Raw genomic sequence first — 18,539 nt, 5'->3', positions numbered from 1 at the left:
AATGTTTGTGATAATTCCGCTTCAATAGCGTTGAATAAAATTCATAAATTAATACATTATATTTGTCTGATCAACTCTTTGTTTACCAAATTAATCCATGCAGCATATAAATAATTATCGATACTTTTCGTATATCAGAACAGAAGCATTAATGAATGTGCAGTGCAGTGGAAACGGGTTAAACACAATGAATTTCGAAGCGAATGCATTGAAGCGTGTCTGTAGCATGTAATGTGTACAACGTATATAATATATATGCAAATAATGCCATTAATTCCTAATTAAAAGTAGCAACAATTGATGACGTATCACAGCCAAACAACTGAGCTCGTTTCCATTAAGCGACTCTTTCCTCATCCCTTCCTCATCGCCCGCTTCATCGTTTAAGTATTCGCCGCACGCACATCAATCAAATTGTGCATAATTAATCGTCGCCGTAGGCCTGCAGACGTTGTCTTTTTTATTTTTGCTGTCTCGCTCTCTTTCTGTCTCACTCTGTTGAATTTTTGATTACTGACGGCGTGATTTATTAACTGATGCGTCTGTCGCTGTTGTTAATTGAATCTCAATACGTGCGACACAACTGTCAAATTACTCAAAATATACTTAAAATGTCCAACGTGCAACATTTTTGCGTGGCAAAACATTGTAATGGTAACAATAACTGTGGATCATTTTATGCATCATCTTGTGGCCGAAACACAAAAACGGCGCCGCGGGGTAACACGGCGGCTACCGTTGTGCTTTATGACAGGAAACTGTCAACTGTGTTAAATGAGAGGAATGTTATTATTAAAAAGATAATACGACGCCGAGTTGAATGTTGTCATCAGCTTTTATCTTTTGTTTACAATTGCTGGATACTGTATAAAACTGGGCGGGGTTTGTTCCGAGTATTCCGAGAATTGCCGAAAATTTTCAACGTTGGGAATGATGTAAATGCTCTAAATGTATATTTTATCATTATTATTCGCGGATTCCTAAAGAGACCAGCTTATTTGAAAGCAGTTTCTTGGTTGTTGAAAAAAATTATATAACATTATTATTTTTTACAATCCGGTCTTAGTTGCTTTAGGTGACAATTTGATGTATATTGTACTTTATGGTATATTTTGATATGCGGGTATACTAACATAAATATAACACTGGGTCTATTTTAGTATTGTTCTGTATATTCATTTGGTATATTTGAAGAATAATTTTGCTCTGTTTTGCTTTTATTTAAAGTGGGTAGCGGGTATCGCAAAGTCAAGCATACTCGACTGTAGTTTATACTTGATTTAGTAGGATTAGATACATAAGTTTAAGACCAAGGCACTAAATCTTACAAACATCTATTCAGCATTTATCTTTAATCTGTAGCTTTAGCACTTGTTTTAGCTGTTAAGCTGTTGCATACTTTTGGGAGGACATAAAAATAATATATGGTTAAGTGTTTTATTAATGACCATGATTTGATGATGTCATGGAAAAACCTTTCAAGCCTCATGTTGATTGACTGCTTTTAGCACAAGGATTATTTATAAGGCTATAGATTAAATATGAGCTATTATTATTAGGTTTGTCTGTTTGTCTATCTATCTCTCTCTATAAGCTATAAGCTTGTGACGCTTATAATAATAATAACTAAATACGCAGATTACGAATACGTAATACAGGTTAATGGCGATCAATGTTATTAATATGCAAGTATTTTGAACTCCGTATTATTATTGTATAGGCACAACACACAATCTCTACACATGACAACAAAAGCGAGGTTGTCGCTGTTGTTGTAATCGATTTTGATAACAAGTATTTGATAAGCGTAAACGTATTCGAACTACTCGAACATGAAATGGCAACGCAAATAGCAATCAAAGAACACGAATCCAGCGTTTTGTCCTGAACCGAGAACCGAACCAATTTGCCGGCGCTTAAGGGTTGTCAGCCCGCTTCCCTCATTTCGGATTCTCTGCCCGAAAATGCGAATAAATAAAATAGATAAGTATGAAGAGAAGAAGAAGAAATAGAAGAGGAAGCAGCTCTTAAATTGTTGGCATATGTTGTTCGTATTCGTTTGTTGGGTGCGTGCATTAAATTTGAATAAGCACACGAGACTAAAATCTAATCAGCGTCCGTTTTTGTGGGTGTTGACTGTATTTTTAATATATTGTATATAACATACACAATATATGTAATATGGCGAGGCATCTCGCGTCTCTTTGATATTATTAAATATTTACATATTAAAATATGTACTGCCTGGCTGCTATTTATTCATGTGGCGGCTGCTTCTGCTGCCGTTGCCGTTGCTGCTGCCACTGCCACTGCCACAGATTGAAAAGTGCCCCAAAAATGCCAGGCTAAAGGTTCGCCTGACACAAACACTCACACAACAAAAGGTTGTGTGTGTGTGTTGTGTTGTTTTGCCGGTTCGCGACGCAATTCAATCAGCGTACGACACGAAAATGAAAGGTAAGCCTCAGACTCGACCTTATCCTCGTCCTCGTCCTTATCCACGATGTCCTGATGGACAGCCCAAGCGAAAGGTAGGCAGAGAGTCATCGTTGTTGGATCTGAATTGCCAGGTAGACGACAGGCTGGGATTAGCAGGTTTAAAAGTTGTTTCGAATACAATTTTCTTTTTTTGCTGTTCGCCACAAAATTTCACATAGCTTTGCCTGATCGAAAGGAATTTCAATATATGCTATATATAAAATATATGTTGTATGTGCATATCAGACTTTCACACGTGCAAAACACTTGAACCACGCCCCCTCGCACCCGCCTCCGACGCAATCTACTGACACATCCGTTAACTCCTTCGACTTGTCAAACCCTTTTCATGTCACATTTGCCCTGTAACTGGAATTTAATAAATTGTTAAAGAAAATCTCACAAATTATGCTCGGCAGCATAGTTGTTGTTGGCTGCCAACTTGGCCAAGACATTCTAAATGATGTACGAGAATATGCTTGTGTGTGTGTGTGTGAGTGTTTGTGGGTTGTCAAGGGAAAAGCGCTTTGGGCTGAGCAGGCAGGACGCATCATGTATACGTAGTGTATCTAGTATATTATGCAAACATCGTCGACTGAATTACAATGTTGCGAAATGTTTTAATTAGGTAACCAGAAACCCTGCAAGCCACCAAAAGCCAGCCGCGGGCCGAGTCAGAGGTGCGCACTTTGCTTCGTTTTGGCTTAACTAAAGTAATACAAAACTCCGTCGCTCTCCTTGCTTTCCCCTGCTCTCTCTCTCTCAATGGTTGCCATCGCATTCCATTTCCATATTTGCTGCACGTCGACGGTCACGCAGCGGAAGTTCGCGGTTTGGACCCAAACAAAATGGAAATGCAACGTGCTAAATGCCGAGCAATCTGTGTGGGGCAAGCAAGAAAGAATCGAGAATAGGGCAGGTGGAGTGCAAAATGAAAACAGATAGAGAACAACGATAAAAATGCCTTATAAAGTCGCATAAATTTTGCAGCTGTTTTGCACATAACTAGAGAACAACTTCCACACACAATTTAAACAAAACATTTTTAGAGTAAACACAACCCTAACACAGCTAATTAAAAGTTTTTGCCGTTTTGTTGCTTTTAATTAAAAGTAATAATATTTCAAAAAATGATGTAAACTGTAATTTATTCTAGTTACAACTAGAGATTGGAATAGACAATTGGCATAGACAAATTTGAATGCATGTTTTGCAAATGTGAAAACGTCGGGTACTAGAAAATGTAGTTGACATAAATTGCGACTAAGTTATTATACTCTTTTACCCTTTCGTCAAAGAGGACTACCTTATATCCTTCTTGGCTTTGAGTGCCAAGTGTAAAAAGTCTTTCGTGTGACTTAAAACACAAAAAAATGTGGCTTTGTAAACACAAAGCACGCCATGAACAAAGAAAGCTTTTGCGCAAAAGCACACTAAAAAACACTATTATGTTTTCTTTTAATGCAAATGCAACTGCAGTTAATTAAAAGATTCGCAACAAACTTGTGTAATTAATTAACTGCAACTCAACCTTGTCGGGGAAATAAACTCACACAAACACCCATAGTTTCAACTTGTTGGTTGTGTGTCAAATGTAATTATGAACTTTGAGTCAAACTTATTTGTTTGTTCTTGACGTACTAATTATACACATTGAGTTAAGAAAGTTCGCGTTGAGAACTGTAACAGAACAAGGATTAACGCTAGCTTTTAGCGGTGTTTATGTGTATTAATTATTGTTGTTAATATTTATTATTGAATGATAAGTTTTTGCATTTGTTCAGCTACGAGTACGAAGCTTTGCCTTCACATTATGTAAGGCTATTAAAAGTGTAAGTCAAGTTTATCAATTACAATGTATCAGCTACGCGCTGGTCACACGCCGACCATTTGAGCAAATATTTGATTCGATCTAATCGAAAGTAAATAAAGAAACCGGAATCCAACGGAAGTAAATAAAGTCGTTGACTATAAAAAGCCACTTAAAGCTGTAACAAAGCATAAAAAAGTGTAACAACTTCATCGAGTGAGGATGGGTTTGAGATGGTGTTTGATATTCGGATTAACTTTAGGCCTTTTCACGAGTTGGACGCTGTCTGAGCTCATTAAACATCAACAAAGAGTGCAAGAGGAGTTCAACAATTGGTGGCGTCACGAGGTTTTCTACCAGATTTATCCGAGATCCTTCCAGGACAGCAATGGCGATGGCATTGGAGACCTTAACGGCATTACCTCCAGGCTGCAATACTTTGTCGATACGGGTATTACGGCGGTCTGGTTGAATCCTATTTTCCAATCTCCTATGGCGGACTTTGGCTACGATATATCCGACTACAGAGCTATACAACCCGAGTATGGCACTTTGGCGGACTTTGATCAACTTATAGCCACAGCAAAAGCTTTGGGAATCAAGGTTATACTGGACTTTGTGCCAAATCATAGCTCCGATAAGCATGAATGGTTCATCAAATCGGTTGCAAGAGAGCCTGGGTATGAGGATTTTTACATTTGGGAAAATGGAACAGTCACGGAAGATGGAGATCGAGTGCCACCTAATAATTGGATATCTGTGTTCTCCGGCTCCGCTTGGGAGTGGAATGAAGAACGCGAGCAGTACTATTTACGGCAGTTTACCAAAGGACAACCCGATCTGAACTATCGTAATCCTGCAGTGTTGCAGGCTATGGATGATATTTTAATATACTGGTTGAATCGAGGTGTGGCTGGCTTTCGCATCGATGCAGTGAATTACATCTATGAGGACGAAGAGCTGCGAGATGAACCATTGAGTGGCACTACAAGTGATCTTAACTCTCCTGATTCTCTTGAGCATATTTACACCAGGAATCAACCCGAGGACTATACACTCGTTCAACACTGGCGACAGCTACTGGACAACTACAGTGCTAACAATGGCGGTCCTCTGAGGATAATGATGCTAGAAGCTTATGCGGACTTGAAGCTGCTGATGGATTACTACGAGGATCCTCAGGGAGTACAGGGGGCACAGTTTCCATTTAACTTTGGCTTTATAACGGAACTCAACGAGAACTCGACTGCTCAGGACTTTGTGTTCAACATCGAAAAATGGTTGATCTATATGCCCGTTGGTCATACAGCCAATTGGGTAATGGGCAATCATGACAATCCGCGTGTAGCTTCTAGATATGGTGCCAAGGCAGTGGATGCCATGAATATGCTGCTGATGACACTTGCCAGGCATTGCAATCACTTATTATGTAAGTAAAAAAGAGTCTAAACTATCTTTCAGCTGGTTTTTGATGACCACTAATTAAATCGTAGGGTGAGGAGCTGGGCATGGAGGATTATCGTGACATTAGCTACGAGCAAACCGTGGATCAACCTGCTTGCGATGCTGGAGACGTCGACTACAAATGGATCTCACGTGATCCTGAGCGCACGCCCATGCAATGGAATGATGAGAAGAGTGCTGGATTCTCCAGCAATGCCAGCACATGGTTGCCCGTGAATCCCAATTATCAGGAATTGAATCTGCGCGCTCAACTGCGAGCCACACGCAGTCATTACAAAGTCTATCAATCGTTACTCAAATTCAGGAAATTACGTGTGTTGCAGGAGGGAAGTTTTACGGCAAAGGCTCTCAGTCGTCAAGTGTTTGCACTGAAGCGGTGAGTGGCAATCGTTGTGACAGTTCTGACAGTTTTTTGATATCCGTTTCAATTCTCTTTCCTCTCTAGCGAATTGAAGGGTTATGGCACTGTGTTGACCATCATAAATGTGAGCAATCGCACTCAGCAGGTGGATGTCAGTGACTTTATCCATTTACCCAATCGTCTGACCCTTGCGGTTGTCGGTGTCAGTTCACAGCACAGAGAAGGAGAGCGTCTCAAACCCGCTGAGATCAATTTGGCACCTTATGAGGGTCTTGTCATAACGCTTAAGGTTCATAAATAAGCGTTTGATTAAATAGCGGGCATTTAAAAGTCATTCGAGTATACGTATACGTTGTATTTTATGCAAGTATTGGTGAGCTTTAGCTTCTTTATATAAGCTTACACTACATATAAGGAAATAATTTTTAATATTTATTGAAACTTGTAAAAAAATAAATAAAGTATAGTTAATATTTAAGGTTTTAAATTTTTTTCCATTAAAATAAATATTTATTACATTTCTACAATTTATCATCAGTTTTATTAAGTTGCATTTCTAAATTCAAAACCTATTTGCAACTACTTTTGCTTGATTGCACTTTGCGCAAACTTATTACAACTTCAATCTCAATTTTCATTTCTATTTCATTTCATTTGTCATACTTATTTACACTTAAAATCGTTTTTGAGTGTTTTAATTGAATTGAGAGCACTTGTTGTTGTTCGCTTTGCTTTACGTGCGCAGCGCTTGTTATTATGGTATTCTTGTTGTTGCTGCTCTTGTTGTTTTAGCACTTTCTCCAAAATATTTTATACAACTGTCAACGCGGCTGCCTGCCGCAGATAAATTGTTGTTGAGTTTAATTAAAAGCCCTTTGTGATTGCATAAATATGAATTTACTTTTTGTTTGTAAGTGTGCAGGTATTATTTTTTGTTTTCATCTCTTGATTTATTCGGCTAGCAGCGTGTGGATGCTGACTGAGTGAGTGGACTGTGTGCGTGTGTGTGTAGATTTATTGTGGAACGAAAGCTTTTTTGCCAATTTGTCAGCTGGTTGCCGGCAAATGCCAGCGACAGCTCTCAGTTGATCGCAGCTGTGCTGTGTTGCTGTTGGCACGTCTTTTATGACACAATTTTCATAAATTTAAAAAACATTTTTATATTGTTTGTTTATTGGATTTCGTTTGAGTGAAGTTGAGGTAGGTAATGTGTGGAAAAAATAAACATTTAGTGAGTGAATATCAGTTTGAGAGACGACAAATAAAAAATGTGAGTGTGGCAAAGAGTGATTGCTTTGTATAGAGGGATGCAGAGAGAGTGGACTCTACTAAGAGCGTCAGAATGAGAGAGTGTAATAAACTGCGAGATTGTAGATAGAGACTTCTTTAAAGCTCAGGCATATAAAAAGCTCTCTGCTTTACCTTTGAAAAAATAACTAAATGTAGCCGACGGCTAATACGCTGTTCAAGTTCCCAGCTGGGAAAAAATAAATTTGGTATTCAAATTATGGTTTTGTTATGAAAATTAACAATTTAACAAATTTATTTTAAATTATTCATGCATGTTAAACATTAGCGAGCGTTCAACTCAGTTTCTTGACTAGCAAATACCCTGCAGGTAAATTTTTCCAAACCGACAAGCGAAATTATACATTTATCGGAAGTCACAATTTATTATCTCACTAAGCAAAGGTATAATTATAGATTGCGATCTGGTTCTAGTTCCCAAACAGTTTTGTTTTGCTTTGCTGATACAAATAAACAACAGACCGTCAGGCGCTTCTAATTTTCAATTTCAATTATAAATAATCAGAACAGTTTCAGTCAGCTTTTAATGATGCACAAATTGAAATTGTAATAATTGTATGATTGTTGTTAGCTTTGGGACTTAACTTATAAAACAAAACTGAAGCGAACTTTCGCATTTAGTTGCTGTCAAGTCAACAAAAGGTTCAGCACGATGTCAACACTACAACAACAAACGCAACTACTTCTACTTTGCAGTCTGCTCTTGATACGGGCGCCAGCACCCAGCATGTCCAGTTTGTTGAGCACGGAAACGGATGATTTTATCGATTGGTGGCAGCATGCGGTCTTCTATCAGATCTATCCCAGATCCTTCAAGGACAGCAATGGCGATGGCATCGGCGATTTGCAGGGCATCATCTCAAAGCTGCCGTATTTAGCAGAGACTGGCATCACAGCCACTTGGCTGAGTCCCATTTTTCAGTCTCCCATGGTGGACTTTGGCTACGACATATCCGACTACAGAAGCATACAAAGCGAATATGGCAGCATGTCGGATTTTGAGCAATTGGTGCACACAGCCACAACGTTGGGCATAAAGATTGTGCTTGACTTTGTGCCGAATCATAGCTCAGATCAGCATGAATGGTTCAAGAAGTCGGTGGCCAAAGAGCCAGGCTATGAGGATTTTTATATCTGGTCCGATGGGAAACTGGATGAAGATGGAAAACGACAACCGCCCAACAATTGGCAGTCGGTGTTCTATGGCTCGGCATGGGAATGGAACGAGGAGAGAGAGCAATACTATCTGCATCAGTTCACTAAGGAGCAACCGGATCTGAATTTCCGCAATGCAGCCGTTGTGCAGGCCATGGATGATGTTATGCTGTATTGGCTGCAAAAAGGTGTTGCCGGATTTCGCATCGATGCGGTGAATCATTTATTTGAAAGCGAAACGCTGGCGGATGAACCTCTCTCGGGCAAGTCAACGGATCCACTTTCCTACGATTACACGCGGCACATCTATACGAAGGATTTGCCCGAAGTGCTGGATATGGTGCAGCATTGGCGGCAACTGCTGGACGATTATACGGCCAAGCATCCGGCTGGCGGAGCGCGCATTATGATGACCGAAGCGTATGCTGGGCTCCGGGAGCTGGCGGATTACTATGAGGATGCGAATGGGGTGCGTGGCTCGCATTTGCCCTTCAACTTTAACTTTATCTCGAATGTGAATGGCGAGTCGGATGCTCGTGACTTTGTCTACAACGTGGAGAAGTGGCTAGTGTATATGCCACGCGGGCATGCGGCCAATTGGGTCATGGGCAATCATGACAATCCGCGTGTCGCCACACGCTTTGGCGCCGACAGTGTCGATGCGATGAACATGCTGCTCATGACGCTGCCCGGCGTCGCAGTCACCTATAATGTAAGTGCTAAGTGCGAAATGCATTTAAGCGAAAAGGTTAAAGGTTAATGCGACATTTTGTGCTCTGTGGCAGGGCGAAGAGTTGGGCATGGAGGACAATAAGGAGATTAGCTGGGAGGAGACTGTCGATCCGCCAGCACGTAATGCTGGTGAACTGGACTTTCAAAAGGTTTCCAGAGATCCGGCGCGTACGCCTTTTCAGTGGAGCAGTGCCAGAAATGCGGGTAAAAGAAAGTCAAGAGTTTTGTAAAAATGACAAAGAGTGATAAATTATTTGATAGGTTTCTCGGATGCCGCCAGAACTTGGCTGCCAGTGAATCCAAACTATGTGCAACTTAATTTGAAGTCACAGCAGCTGGCGAAGAAAAGTCACTATAAGGTCTACAAGTTGTTGATTGAGCTGCGTAAGTTGCCTGTGTTGCGTCGTGGACGCTTCAGCATTGAGCCGCTTTCTCGCGCTGTTTTCGCTATCAAACGGTAGGTGGCGCCAGCTTCTATTCATAAAAGACGTATTAAGGTTTTGTGCACATTTCTTTAGCTCACTCAAGGATTACAACACACTCGTCACGATCATCAATGTGAGCGACAAGGAACAGATTGTAAATCTCACGGATTTCATAAATCGTCCGCAGCAATTGATTGTGGCTGTTGCCGGCGTGGATTCAACTTATGAGCCGGGGTAAGCCAACGCTGTCAGTATGTGAATTGCAAGCATGTTACATTTCCTCTACCCGCAGACAAGCTCTATCCAGCAGTGCATTGACACTGGCCGCCCACGAGGGTCTCATCTGCCAACTGCTCGAGACTTAAGCCCCCGTAACGACATCACACACTCGTATATCCAATTTGTTTGCGACCATTAATTGCATTTCAGTTGCTTTTGTCACGAGTTTCAATAAAACCAAAAAAAAAATAAGGAAAACTCAAACTAAAACCATTCACAGGACATGAAAATTAATGATTTGCTTTACGTAAATCAAATGAATTAAATTTCCAGTTTCCCGGCAAACGGCAGCATTTGCTTTTCGGTTCAAATTAGATTCAATTTCAGTGCCATAAAGTCTCCTGGCAGCTTGCCCAAGCCAATGTCAATGCCAAAGTCTAAATCTTACGTGGGCTTATACTCTTTTTTTCAGATTTTTAGAGGTTTTGCAAAGATATTGACTTGCTCATTAAATTAATTTTTCATATAGTATTAAAAGTTCTACTCTTAAGAACTTGCTGATTTCATTCAAGATTTATAAACTTTATATAAAAGCGTATTTAGTAGTCGTCATTTTGCGTATAGCTTTTCCATCTATTCTTTTTGCTGTGTTTGCTTCAGAGCGTGTATAATTTTTCATGTGGTCGAGCGCACGAACTCGAAAGATTTATGGAGCACAACGCAGAGATTTGCGAACTGTCGCAGTGCAAATGTGCTATGAAAAAGGAACACAACGATGGAGTGGAGAGATGGAGAGAGGGGAGAGACAGGTCACAGGTCTTCTGTCATTTTGTGTTATGCAAAAGTTTTAAAGTTTCAAATGCTGTAGTGCATTAAGCACTAGAAGTGCCAGAGGGGCACGTGCAACGCTTATTGTACAATTTGCCAAGACCGCAAACTTTGTCACAAAAACTTGCACCATGAAGTCATTTAACAATTTTGTTTGGCTGCCAATAAGTTAAAAGTTTGAATAACAAGACATCAAATGCTGCATAGCATTGCATAATAAATTTATATGAAAATGTTAAGAAACTTTGCGATTTTTGTGGGAACCTAAACGATTTGATGACCCTTAAAGTACCATTGGGAATAAGAATTTAAAATAAATATATTACTCTATAATGCTGCTGTCATTTAGTTGACATTATTTTCTGCTTCGCTTCGTTACTACCAAATTTTTAATGTAATTATGCTGGGCGAAAAAGTTATCGCAAAAGCTCGTAAATCAAAGTTTTGCTTGTTGAAAATATTTAAGTATTTTCTATGAATTTTTTATTTGTAATCCTTAAGATTATTCATACTTGGAGCCACAGCAAATGGACCATGAAATAGCATAACAAATGAGTTGCTTTATAAATAGTTTAAGGTTCAACAAATCGAGCAAGTGGAAAGTGGTTAATGCCACAAAAAAGATGAGAACACTAATCCAATCCTGCTGCTTTGTTTTTTTCCTTTTAAAGCGCTCGCAGCTGCTTTAACAAATCATTCGCATTGCTCATACGCCACGTTAAACACAGAGGCTATAAGCACATGCCGCGAGTCAGGAATTTTCATATCTCTCGCGCTACCATTCACATCCTATTATTATCATAATTATTATGATTATGAAATAATATTTTAAATATTCGCTATGCAGTGACTACAGCAATCGCAATGGCAGCCAGCAGCTGTTATTGCCACCCAATGCTGGCATTATACTCTGGGAGCAGGATGCGATTATGAGGTCAGTTTTCGGTAGAAATGTCATTGCAAAAATGGTTCAATTCTAAAACGCAATTTCAGTGCACAGCGTCGTCAATTGGTTAAGCAGCTCATCAAGTCGTTTAATGTGGTTCTTGTGGCGTTGCTAATATACAATTTGTGGCGTCACAAATGGACGAAAGTAAATTTCAATTAGCCATTTTGATGCATTGATTCTTTGTTACCCCCTAGCCGAAACTGATTGATTGATTAATTAATAAAGTAACAAAAACAACAACATGAGTTTTTCGGGTGGGAACTGGGAACGGAACACAAAAGCAACTCGCCCAGCGGCTCAACTGTCATTACCAGTTGTCGACAACGGTTGGAATTTGCGGTTATTTGGTATTTGGTTGTGAGTAAAGGAATGAGGGAATGGAATTGAATTTCCGCTTGTGGCTGTCAAGTGGTGCCTGAAAATGACCAGACAAGTGGGTGGCGAAATCCATTGCTTAATCAATGGATTTTTGTATTATGTCATCACTTTTTTTTGTTGGTTCCAACTAACTTCATTGCGAATGCAATTACAAAATTATTTTAAAATCCTTACAAATGCTTAAGTCATTTGTCTCAAACTTTCTTTCAATTGCAGCCATCAATTTGACTTGAAGTTCTTCGCATAAAAACACTGGAACACTAGAAGACAAAAGTGCTGTTAAAACTAAACTGTCAAGTATAATTTTTATTCAATTTGTTAGCAAATTTCAATTCTTCAGACATTCGCATGTAACTAAAGAGAGATCTAAATGAAAGCTACAGCAGCTGGCAAATGCCAGTTCCAAGTTGCCAGTTTGCAGTGTAAATTTAACGCTTTGTTGAGTGGCAAGTGGATATCCTTGTTGCCAAGCTGATTGCCGGAAAGTTGGCAACGTCTCGCAAGAGAACGAGATGCCAATAAAAATTACCAGCCAACTGCTCGCAAATTAACCGGAGCGCAAACATTGAGCAGCCAACACAAAGAGAACATAAACTGTGTAGCCTTCTTGCATTTTCTGACTCATTGATTGATTGTGCTTAATGTAAAATTCTTGTTAAGTAAATACTTGGATTCCAATAGTTGTTTTCTTCAATAATTTGAGAGATATTAAAGGATATGAGCAATAAGGAATATTTGTAAATAAATACAAGAAACAAAATATACTTCATTCTCGAAATTATTTTTGTGTAATGTTCTAAAAAAGCAGCTTCAGTTTTTATTACTTTCTTAATCAATAATTCTCGCACATTTGTTAAATTAAGATTTGTAAATTGAACTTTTCAATTTTCTTAATTTATATTGAATATAATGATTGAGTTCTAATGAATTAAGAAAATTAGCAATACTTTGAACTTTTATGAACTGGGTTTATTACTGAAGTTTCTGTAGAGAAATCAATGAACTCAATATTAGCTAACAAGTCAAAATATGAACAAAATATGAAATACTTTAAAAATAAAGAATGAAAACTAAAAATATTTCTCTTTTATAACTAAAATTTGTATTTAATGAAATTTGAAAATGAATATTTACATGTTTTTGTTTATAATAATGTCAAAATATTAATAAACAAGTAAGAAAGTAAAGTAATTCTCACATTATTTTTTGCAATTTTTATTCGATCGCAACTAAACTTTCAGGAATCATAAAAACTATAGTTATTATTATCTGTAAATTTAAGAATCTAGCTTCAAAATATTAATGCAATTTTACCCTATGGATAGCGGGTATAACAACATTGTAGTTATTCACGTATAATATAAACAGAAATGTAATGAAATTTAAAAATAAACATTTATTTTGTATTATTAATACAATCGAGTGTCGCGAATCTTTGTACAATACAATGGACACAAAATCCTTTGAAATTAGGTTGAATTTGTATGCTGGAACACAATGCCAACTGGCTGTGTTGTATGCAAGCAGCGTACAATGACGGCGAGGACAACGACGTCAGATTGTCTGGCGGCTGTTCTTTGACATCTGCGCACAGCGGCAGCAGCAAGGACAAACACGTACGTGTTGAATCCTTTGAGCCTAAATGCTACAAAAATGTTGAGCAGCTATGGGAAAATTGGCAGTACGCGCCGCGTACCTTGATGTCTGAACGAACAACAGCCCGAGGGGAGTGAGAGCGAGGGCGAGAGTGAGGGCGGTGAGAAACAGCAAAGAGATGCGTCAGCCAATTGGCCATATTCAGTTCAGCCTTTTCCCATTGTGTGTGCCTGTGTTGTGTGCTGAGTTTTCTGTTTGTGGCAACGCCATTTTGGCCATTTTGCCGTTGGCTTCATAAATTTCACAGACAGTTGTGAAGCTGGCGCCGCGTTTTAACTGTTTTTAATTAAAATACATTTTTTTTTCGCTACATTGATAATCAACTTCACGTCTGGCGATATGTACGTTGTGTTTGTGTGTGTGAAAGTGGCTTCAAAGATTAAATTGATTTTAAGTCTTTGATACGCTGTAAATGATATAAAATTAAAGATTTCTTTACAATGTTGTGCTTTAAGCAAACATCGAATTCCTAAAAGATTTACGTGGTCTGAGAAATGATGAACAACGGGAAGTTTGAGAACACGTTTTAGTTTTTATAGCCAAAGTTTGAAAAGAATTGTGAAACTATTTGTAGCAGTGTAAGAACAGTTTTGAAGACATCTACAACAATTTACTACAGGATAACTTGCTAAACAGCAGACTCCCTTTGCTCTCTCCCACATTTGATGTCATTTCTTATGCCTTTGCTGTCACTTGAAGTCCGGTGAAGTCGGAAAGCTTCGTCTGTCGAGAAGTAAAAGCAAAATTGATTGGCAATTGAGAAGCTGCTGGGCATAAAGCAAAAAAAAGAGAACTTTACGCAAAAAAAAAGTTGCATACATTATCCCTTTAAAATTCAATGAAGCTGTTCCAATTCCCTCGTCCCATGCCGCGCTTTACAATAAATTTTCATGTGGTCTGACATTTGCCATTCTCGCATTGCCATTATGCATTGAAATGTTTGTGCGTTTAAGTCAATGACTGGAATTTATGCAAATTTGCACAAGGGCTTTTGCTTAAGACTAATGCCAAAACCGGGAAGGTCACTTTGACTTCACTGAGTCGAGTCCTCGCTCGGCTAACAAATAAACGCAAACGCAAAGACAAAGACAAAGCAGGCATTTAAATTATGAGCTCCAACTTGGCAAAATGCTTTTTATTATGGTCGTGAATTTATGCGCGCCTGAAAGTATGCAGCACTTGAACGCGCTGCAAAATTCGCATTTGCCCTTAAACCTCGTTAGCTCCTAAATTCAGTTAACCTTCTTTTTTTTTGCTTTGCGTCTGCTTTTGTTCGTCAATAAATTAGCTAATGCCTGTGGAAATTCATTGAACCGCGGCCAAATGGGCCACTTAACCCTTTTTTTTTCGCCAAACACACACACACACAAAGACTCTGGCATCTCAACCCGAGCAGCACATCAATTAAGTTGGTCCCATTCCACCAATTGGGCTGCTGTCAATAAGTTAAACTTGTCGTTGATGTCGCTTGATCAGCCAAGCGGGACTTCTAACTGCCGCTTCCCGGCCAGACAACTGATGTCGACGGCGTCGACGGCCTCGTCCTTGTCTGTGAGTGAAGAGCGAGACAAAGCGGCCGCGGCCAGGACTATAACAAGTGTAATATGTCAATTGAAGGACACACTTGCCAACACACTCCCGACACCGAACACAAACACTTGACTATTTATTGCATTCGTTGTTTGTCTGTTGTTGTCATTCTCGTTTGACGTTGTCGCTTTGTTGTTGGTGCTGTTGTCACCGCAGGATATGCTACGGATATTTGCAAAATATTGCAGCGCCCATAAATTGTAACCCCAAAGGACGACGCGCGCCACATCGTCACTTGGTCTCTTAGCCGGCATTGCCGGTTACGTTTACGGTGTTTGTTTTGCTCCTTTTGTTTTTTTTTGGTTTTTGGTTTTCGCTTTGCAGTTGGTAAGGTGGGCGTCGCCTCAGACATTTCCCCGGGCTTTTGTGGCATTGTCCCAAATCGGCACACAATTTGTTGTCGCTACGTGACGCTGCAAGGCAAGTATAACGGCCAAAACACGGCAAATAATTCACCATCTGGACTCGAGACTCTCAGTTAAACAAAGATTCTCACTTATTTATTTAAGCCAATGCTCGAAATTTTCATTTTTGTGTGAATGTGAAATATGGCTTGTATTGCTTACCACTTTTAAGAGATCATCATTCAAATAGAAAGCATCTGCTAAAAGTATATTAGAATTATACAAATGGATTTCCCAATCGCCAAAGGTTTTTTTCATTTTATTTAATTTCGTAATTCCGCTGTGAATTTAGTCGAGCATTTTTAAACTGCAATGCAATATTTCATTGTTCTGTTTTGCACTTTGAATTTAAAATTTAATTGGAAAATACATTGGGAATATATTGTATGGCTATATTTATTTATGTGTGCTGGTCATAAAGGGATGCCACAAATTGACTTTGCACATTTGGTTGAAAAATCGCCACAGAGCAAACGTTCCCTACTGGTATTTAGGAGATTATTTTTCTACCTTTCAGTTGTGGCTCTCAAAATTCATTTGACCTCAAATTGAATTCATGAATTTTATCTAAAATGCACACGAAAACAGACACACATACAAGCATACGCATTGTGCTCAAAACTTGCTGTGGTCTGTGTCAGTTTATTAGCCCGAAAAACAGCTGGCCAAAAGCCTGAGCTTAGTTTACCTGTTTCTAACTGATGCTGGCTGTTTTCAAATTGTTTTGTGTCATGTAAACGATGCCCCCCCAACGACAACAGCAACAGCCTCACATGGGAGAGGACGAAAGCGATAGTTCGACAAAGGCATTGCTTACACATGTGTCCAGCCGCCGTAGTACAAGCTTTGCTATCAAAGTTCTTCACAGAAGGCTGTCAGTCAAAAGTGGTTCATGCAATCTCGACCGTAACCAGCTTAACCAACCTGCTTCGGTAAGACTGGCAATACATTTTCATTTTGGCCAGTAGTATTTTCTAAAATGTTTACTCAGGCCACACGCGTCGTATACGCAATCTGCTGCTGCTGCTACTCGCTTTTTGGTTTACAAGCAAGTTCCTGGCCATATGCAAGAAGCATAAAAAGTTTCTCATAAATTTTCCGGCAACAACAGCAGCAGAAGCAGCAATTCGAAATGAATTGTTAGCGGAAGGAAATGAGAGAGAGAAATACGGTTAGAGAAGTGTAGTCAACTTTTATAATAGCCCCAGACTCGTTGGGGGAAATTCAATTTCATTTTCAATTTAATGCTGCAATGAGCCACGTACCTCGGCCCAAGTCTCATTCAATCTGGTTTCTGGTTGTTGCTCTGCGAGCTCCTCTTCATCTTCTACTACAACATCTTGTGCTGCTGCGTGGTTGTTATTGTCTTCTGAATTGACTTACCTGCAATGAAATGATAGAAAAATAGATACATATATATTATTTTATGCGTTTGCATGAATCAACCGAGATAAAGTTGAGGTCGGGTTAGAAATTAAAACTCAAAGCCCAGCGCAGGGGATTGACTTTGGAGCAAAAGTTAAATTTGACAAAAGAGCAACGTCAAGGTGACTCTTGGGCAATAAAGTATCTCATACTCAGTCCCAGTCCCAGCCGCACTTTTCCTCCACAAATTTATCTTTTTCGCTTTTCGGGGGACGTGCCTGAGTTGCTTTATGTCGTGTCAGGTGCGGCGGCGCCACGTAAGCAGATCCTTACCTATAACATACGAGTACCCGTCCAGCGTGAGGACACACTTGCGCGTTGTGGTGCCGGGCAAATTGCCAACGCCACCGCCAACCACAACGCTGCTGGACGAGTACCTGGTGCTGCCGGCGGTGTTTGAGCCGCTCGATGCTGTGTTTAGGCTGCGACTGTTGAAGCCCAACGCTTTGTTGAGGCTGCTGGAAAAGCCGCCGGGACTGCTTGCCAAGCTTCGTTCTTGCTGGTGTTGCTGTTGCTGCGTGTCGCAGCTGTTAAGACTCTCACGTCGCGGTGGCGCCACCAAGCCAACAAATTCATCATTTCTCTTGCTCAGCCCATCACTCGAGTGATCGCGTTCCCGTTCCCGTTCCCGTTCCCGTTCCCGTTCGCAACGCGTGCGATTTCGCGCATAATGCATGGAGGATGAGGATGCGGAGACGGTTGAAGAGGTCGAGGTTGCCACAGCACTTGTTGCTGCCGCAGCAGCGGCTGCCTCCTCGGGACTAATGTTCAACGTTTGCGGTTTGTCGCGTCGCGTCGCGTGCGGCGCATCTTCCAATGTATCGCCCATTGTGTGTGTTACCGACAAATAAGTCTAAAGATCCTCGATTTGTTTGTTGCGAATTTTACGCGACGCGCGATAACATTTTCTCTGGTATTTCGTGGGATGCTGGATAAAAATGCCTGTTTGACGCCTACACCAGTTGAATTAATTAATAACTTTTTGGGTATAATTTTCAAATTGATTGCACTTTAATTCACTTTTCGCTTTTTTGATGTTGAGCCACTTTTATGTCTACACAAACGGAAAATTTAATTAAAACCAAACACGATGGCCAAATGAATAGCAATGAATGAAAATGAAATGAACGTGGACTCAATGCAGACAAAAAGCGAGATATAGAAAATGGTGAGAGAGAGAGAGAGAGAGAGAGAGAGAGAGAGAGAGAGAGAGAGAGAGAAACACAGGCAGAGTGAGAGAGTAAGAGAGAGAGAGGAAAAGATGGAATGGGCCAGTCTGTTATCTCAAATATATAGCACGCATACGCAGCGTTGTACGCGTTGTACATGACAGAATTCCATCGAAACACAATGCAAC

At 39.9% G+C, this 18,539-nt stretch overlaps 3 protein-coding genes across 12 annotated transcripts in view; 2 read left to right on the top strand and 1 right to left on the bottom strand.

The window, feature by feature from the left end:
- LOC117563965 (dual specificity calcium/calmodulin-dependent 3',5'-cyclic nucleotide phosphodiesterase 1) overlaps nucleotides 1–18,539 on the bottom strand; it is a 99,176-nt gene that overhangs the window by 30,084 nt on the left and 50,553 nt on the right. For 6 of the 8 annotated variants that reach the window (XM_034242542.2, XM_034242543.2, XM_034242545.2 and 3 more), the window contains exon 2: nucleotides 17,456–18,236. The exons of the other annotated variants lie outside the window; for them this stretch is intronic. In XM_034242542.2, the coding sequence (XP_034098433.1) occupies nucleotides 17,456–18,011 (556 nt within the window). In that variant the 5' untranslated portion in view covers nucleotides 18,012–18,236. The remainder of the gene's footprint in view (nucleotides 1–17,455; nucleotides 18,237–18,539) is intronic. 8 annotated transcript variants of the gene reach the window in all.
- LOC117563428 (maltase 1) lies at nucleotides 4,174–6,492 on the top strand. The gene is given in 4 exon segments (XM_052002946.1): nucleotides 4,174–5,689; nucleotides 5,691–5,717; nucleotides 5,782–6,128; nucleotides 6,198–6,492. Coding segments are annotated over 4 exon segments (1,770 nt in total). The 5' UTR covers nucleotides 4,174–4,510; the 3' UTR covers nucleotides 6,415–6,492.
- Nucleotides 7,194–11,903, top strand: LOC117563967 (maltase 2). Of its 3 annotated transcripts, none has more exons than XM_052002945.1 (7): nucleotides 7,194–7,313; nucleotides 8,118–9,288; nucleotides 9,362–9,512; nucleotides 9,570–9,765; nucleotides 9,827–9,967; nucleotides 11,628–11,714; nucleotides 11,774–11,903. In XM_052002945.1, exons 2-7 carry the CDS (start codon nucleotides 8,149–8,151, stop codon nucleotides 11,886–11,888), a joined length of 1,830 nt encoding a protein of 609 aa, XP_051858905.1. In that variant the 5' UTR covers nucleotides 7,194–7,313; nucleotides 8,118–8,148; the 3' UTR covers nucleotides 11,889–11,903. The 3 variants fall into 3 exon arrangements, with proteins under 3 accessions (XP_051858905.1, XP_051858904.1, XP_034098445.2); XM_052002944.1 differs by having other exon boundaries at nucleotides 7,199–7,313; nucleotides 8,043–9,288; XM_034242554.2 differs by lacking the exons at nucleotides 11,628–11,714; nucleotides 11,774–11,903 and adding an exon at nucleotides 10,026–10,228 and having other exon boundaries at nucleotides 7,202–7,313; nucleotides 8,043–9,288.

This window comes from Drosophila albomicans, chromosome 2L (assembly GCF_009650485.2).
Source record: "Drosophila albomicans strain 15112-1751.03 chromosome 2L, ASM965048v2, whole genome shotgun sequence".
Lineage (NCBI taxonomy): Eukaryota > Metazoa > Arthropoda > Insecta > Diptera > Drosophilidae > Drosophila > Drosophila albomicans.
This window is presented reverse-complemented; position numbering and strand designations above follow the sequence as displayed.

Coding starts and splice junctions, on each gene's coding strand:
- LOC117563967 (XM_052002944.1), top strand. CDS start 8,074: ATGTCAACACTACAACAACAAACGCAACTACTTCTACTTTGCAGTCTG. Junction 9,289..9,361: donor GCGTCGCAGTCACCTATAAT/GTAAGTGCTAAG, acceptor GCTCTGTGGCAG/GGCGAAGAGTTGGGCATGGA. Junction 11,715..11,773: donor GAGCAGGATGCGATTATGAG/GTCAGTTTTCGG, acceptor ACGCAATTTCAG/TGCACAGCGTCGTCAATTGG.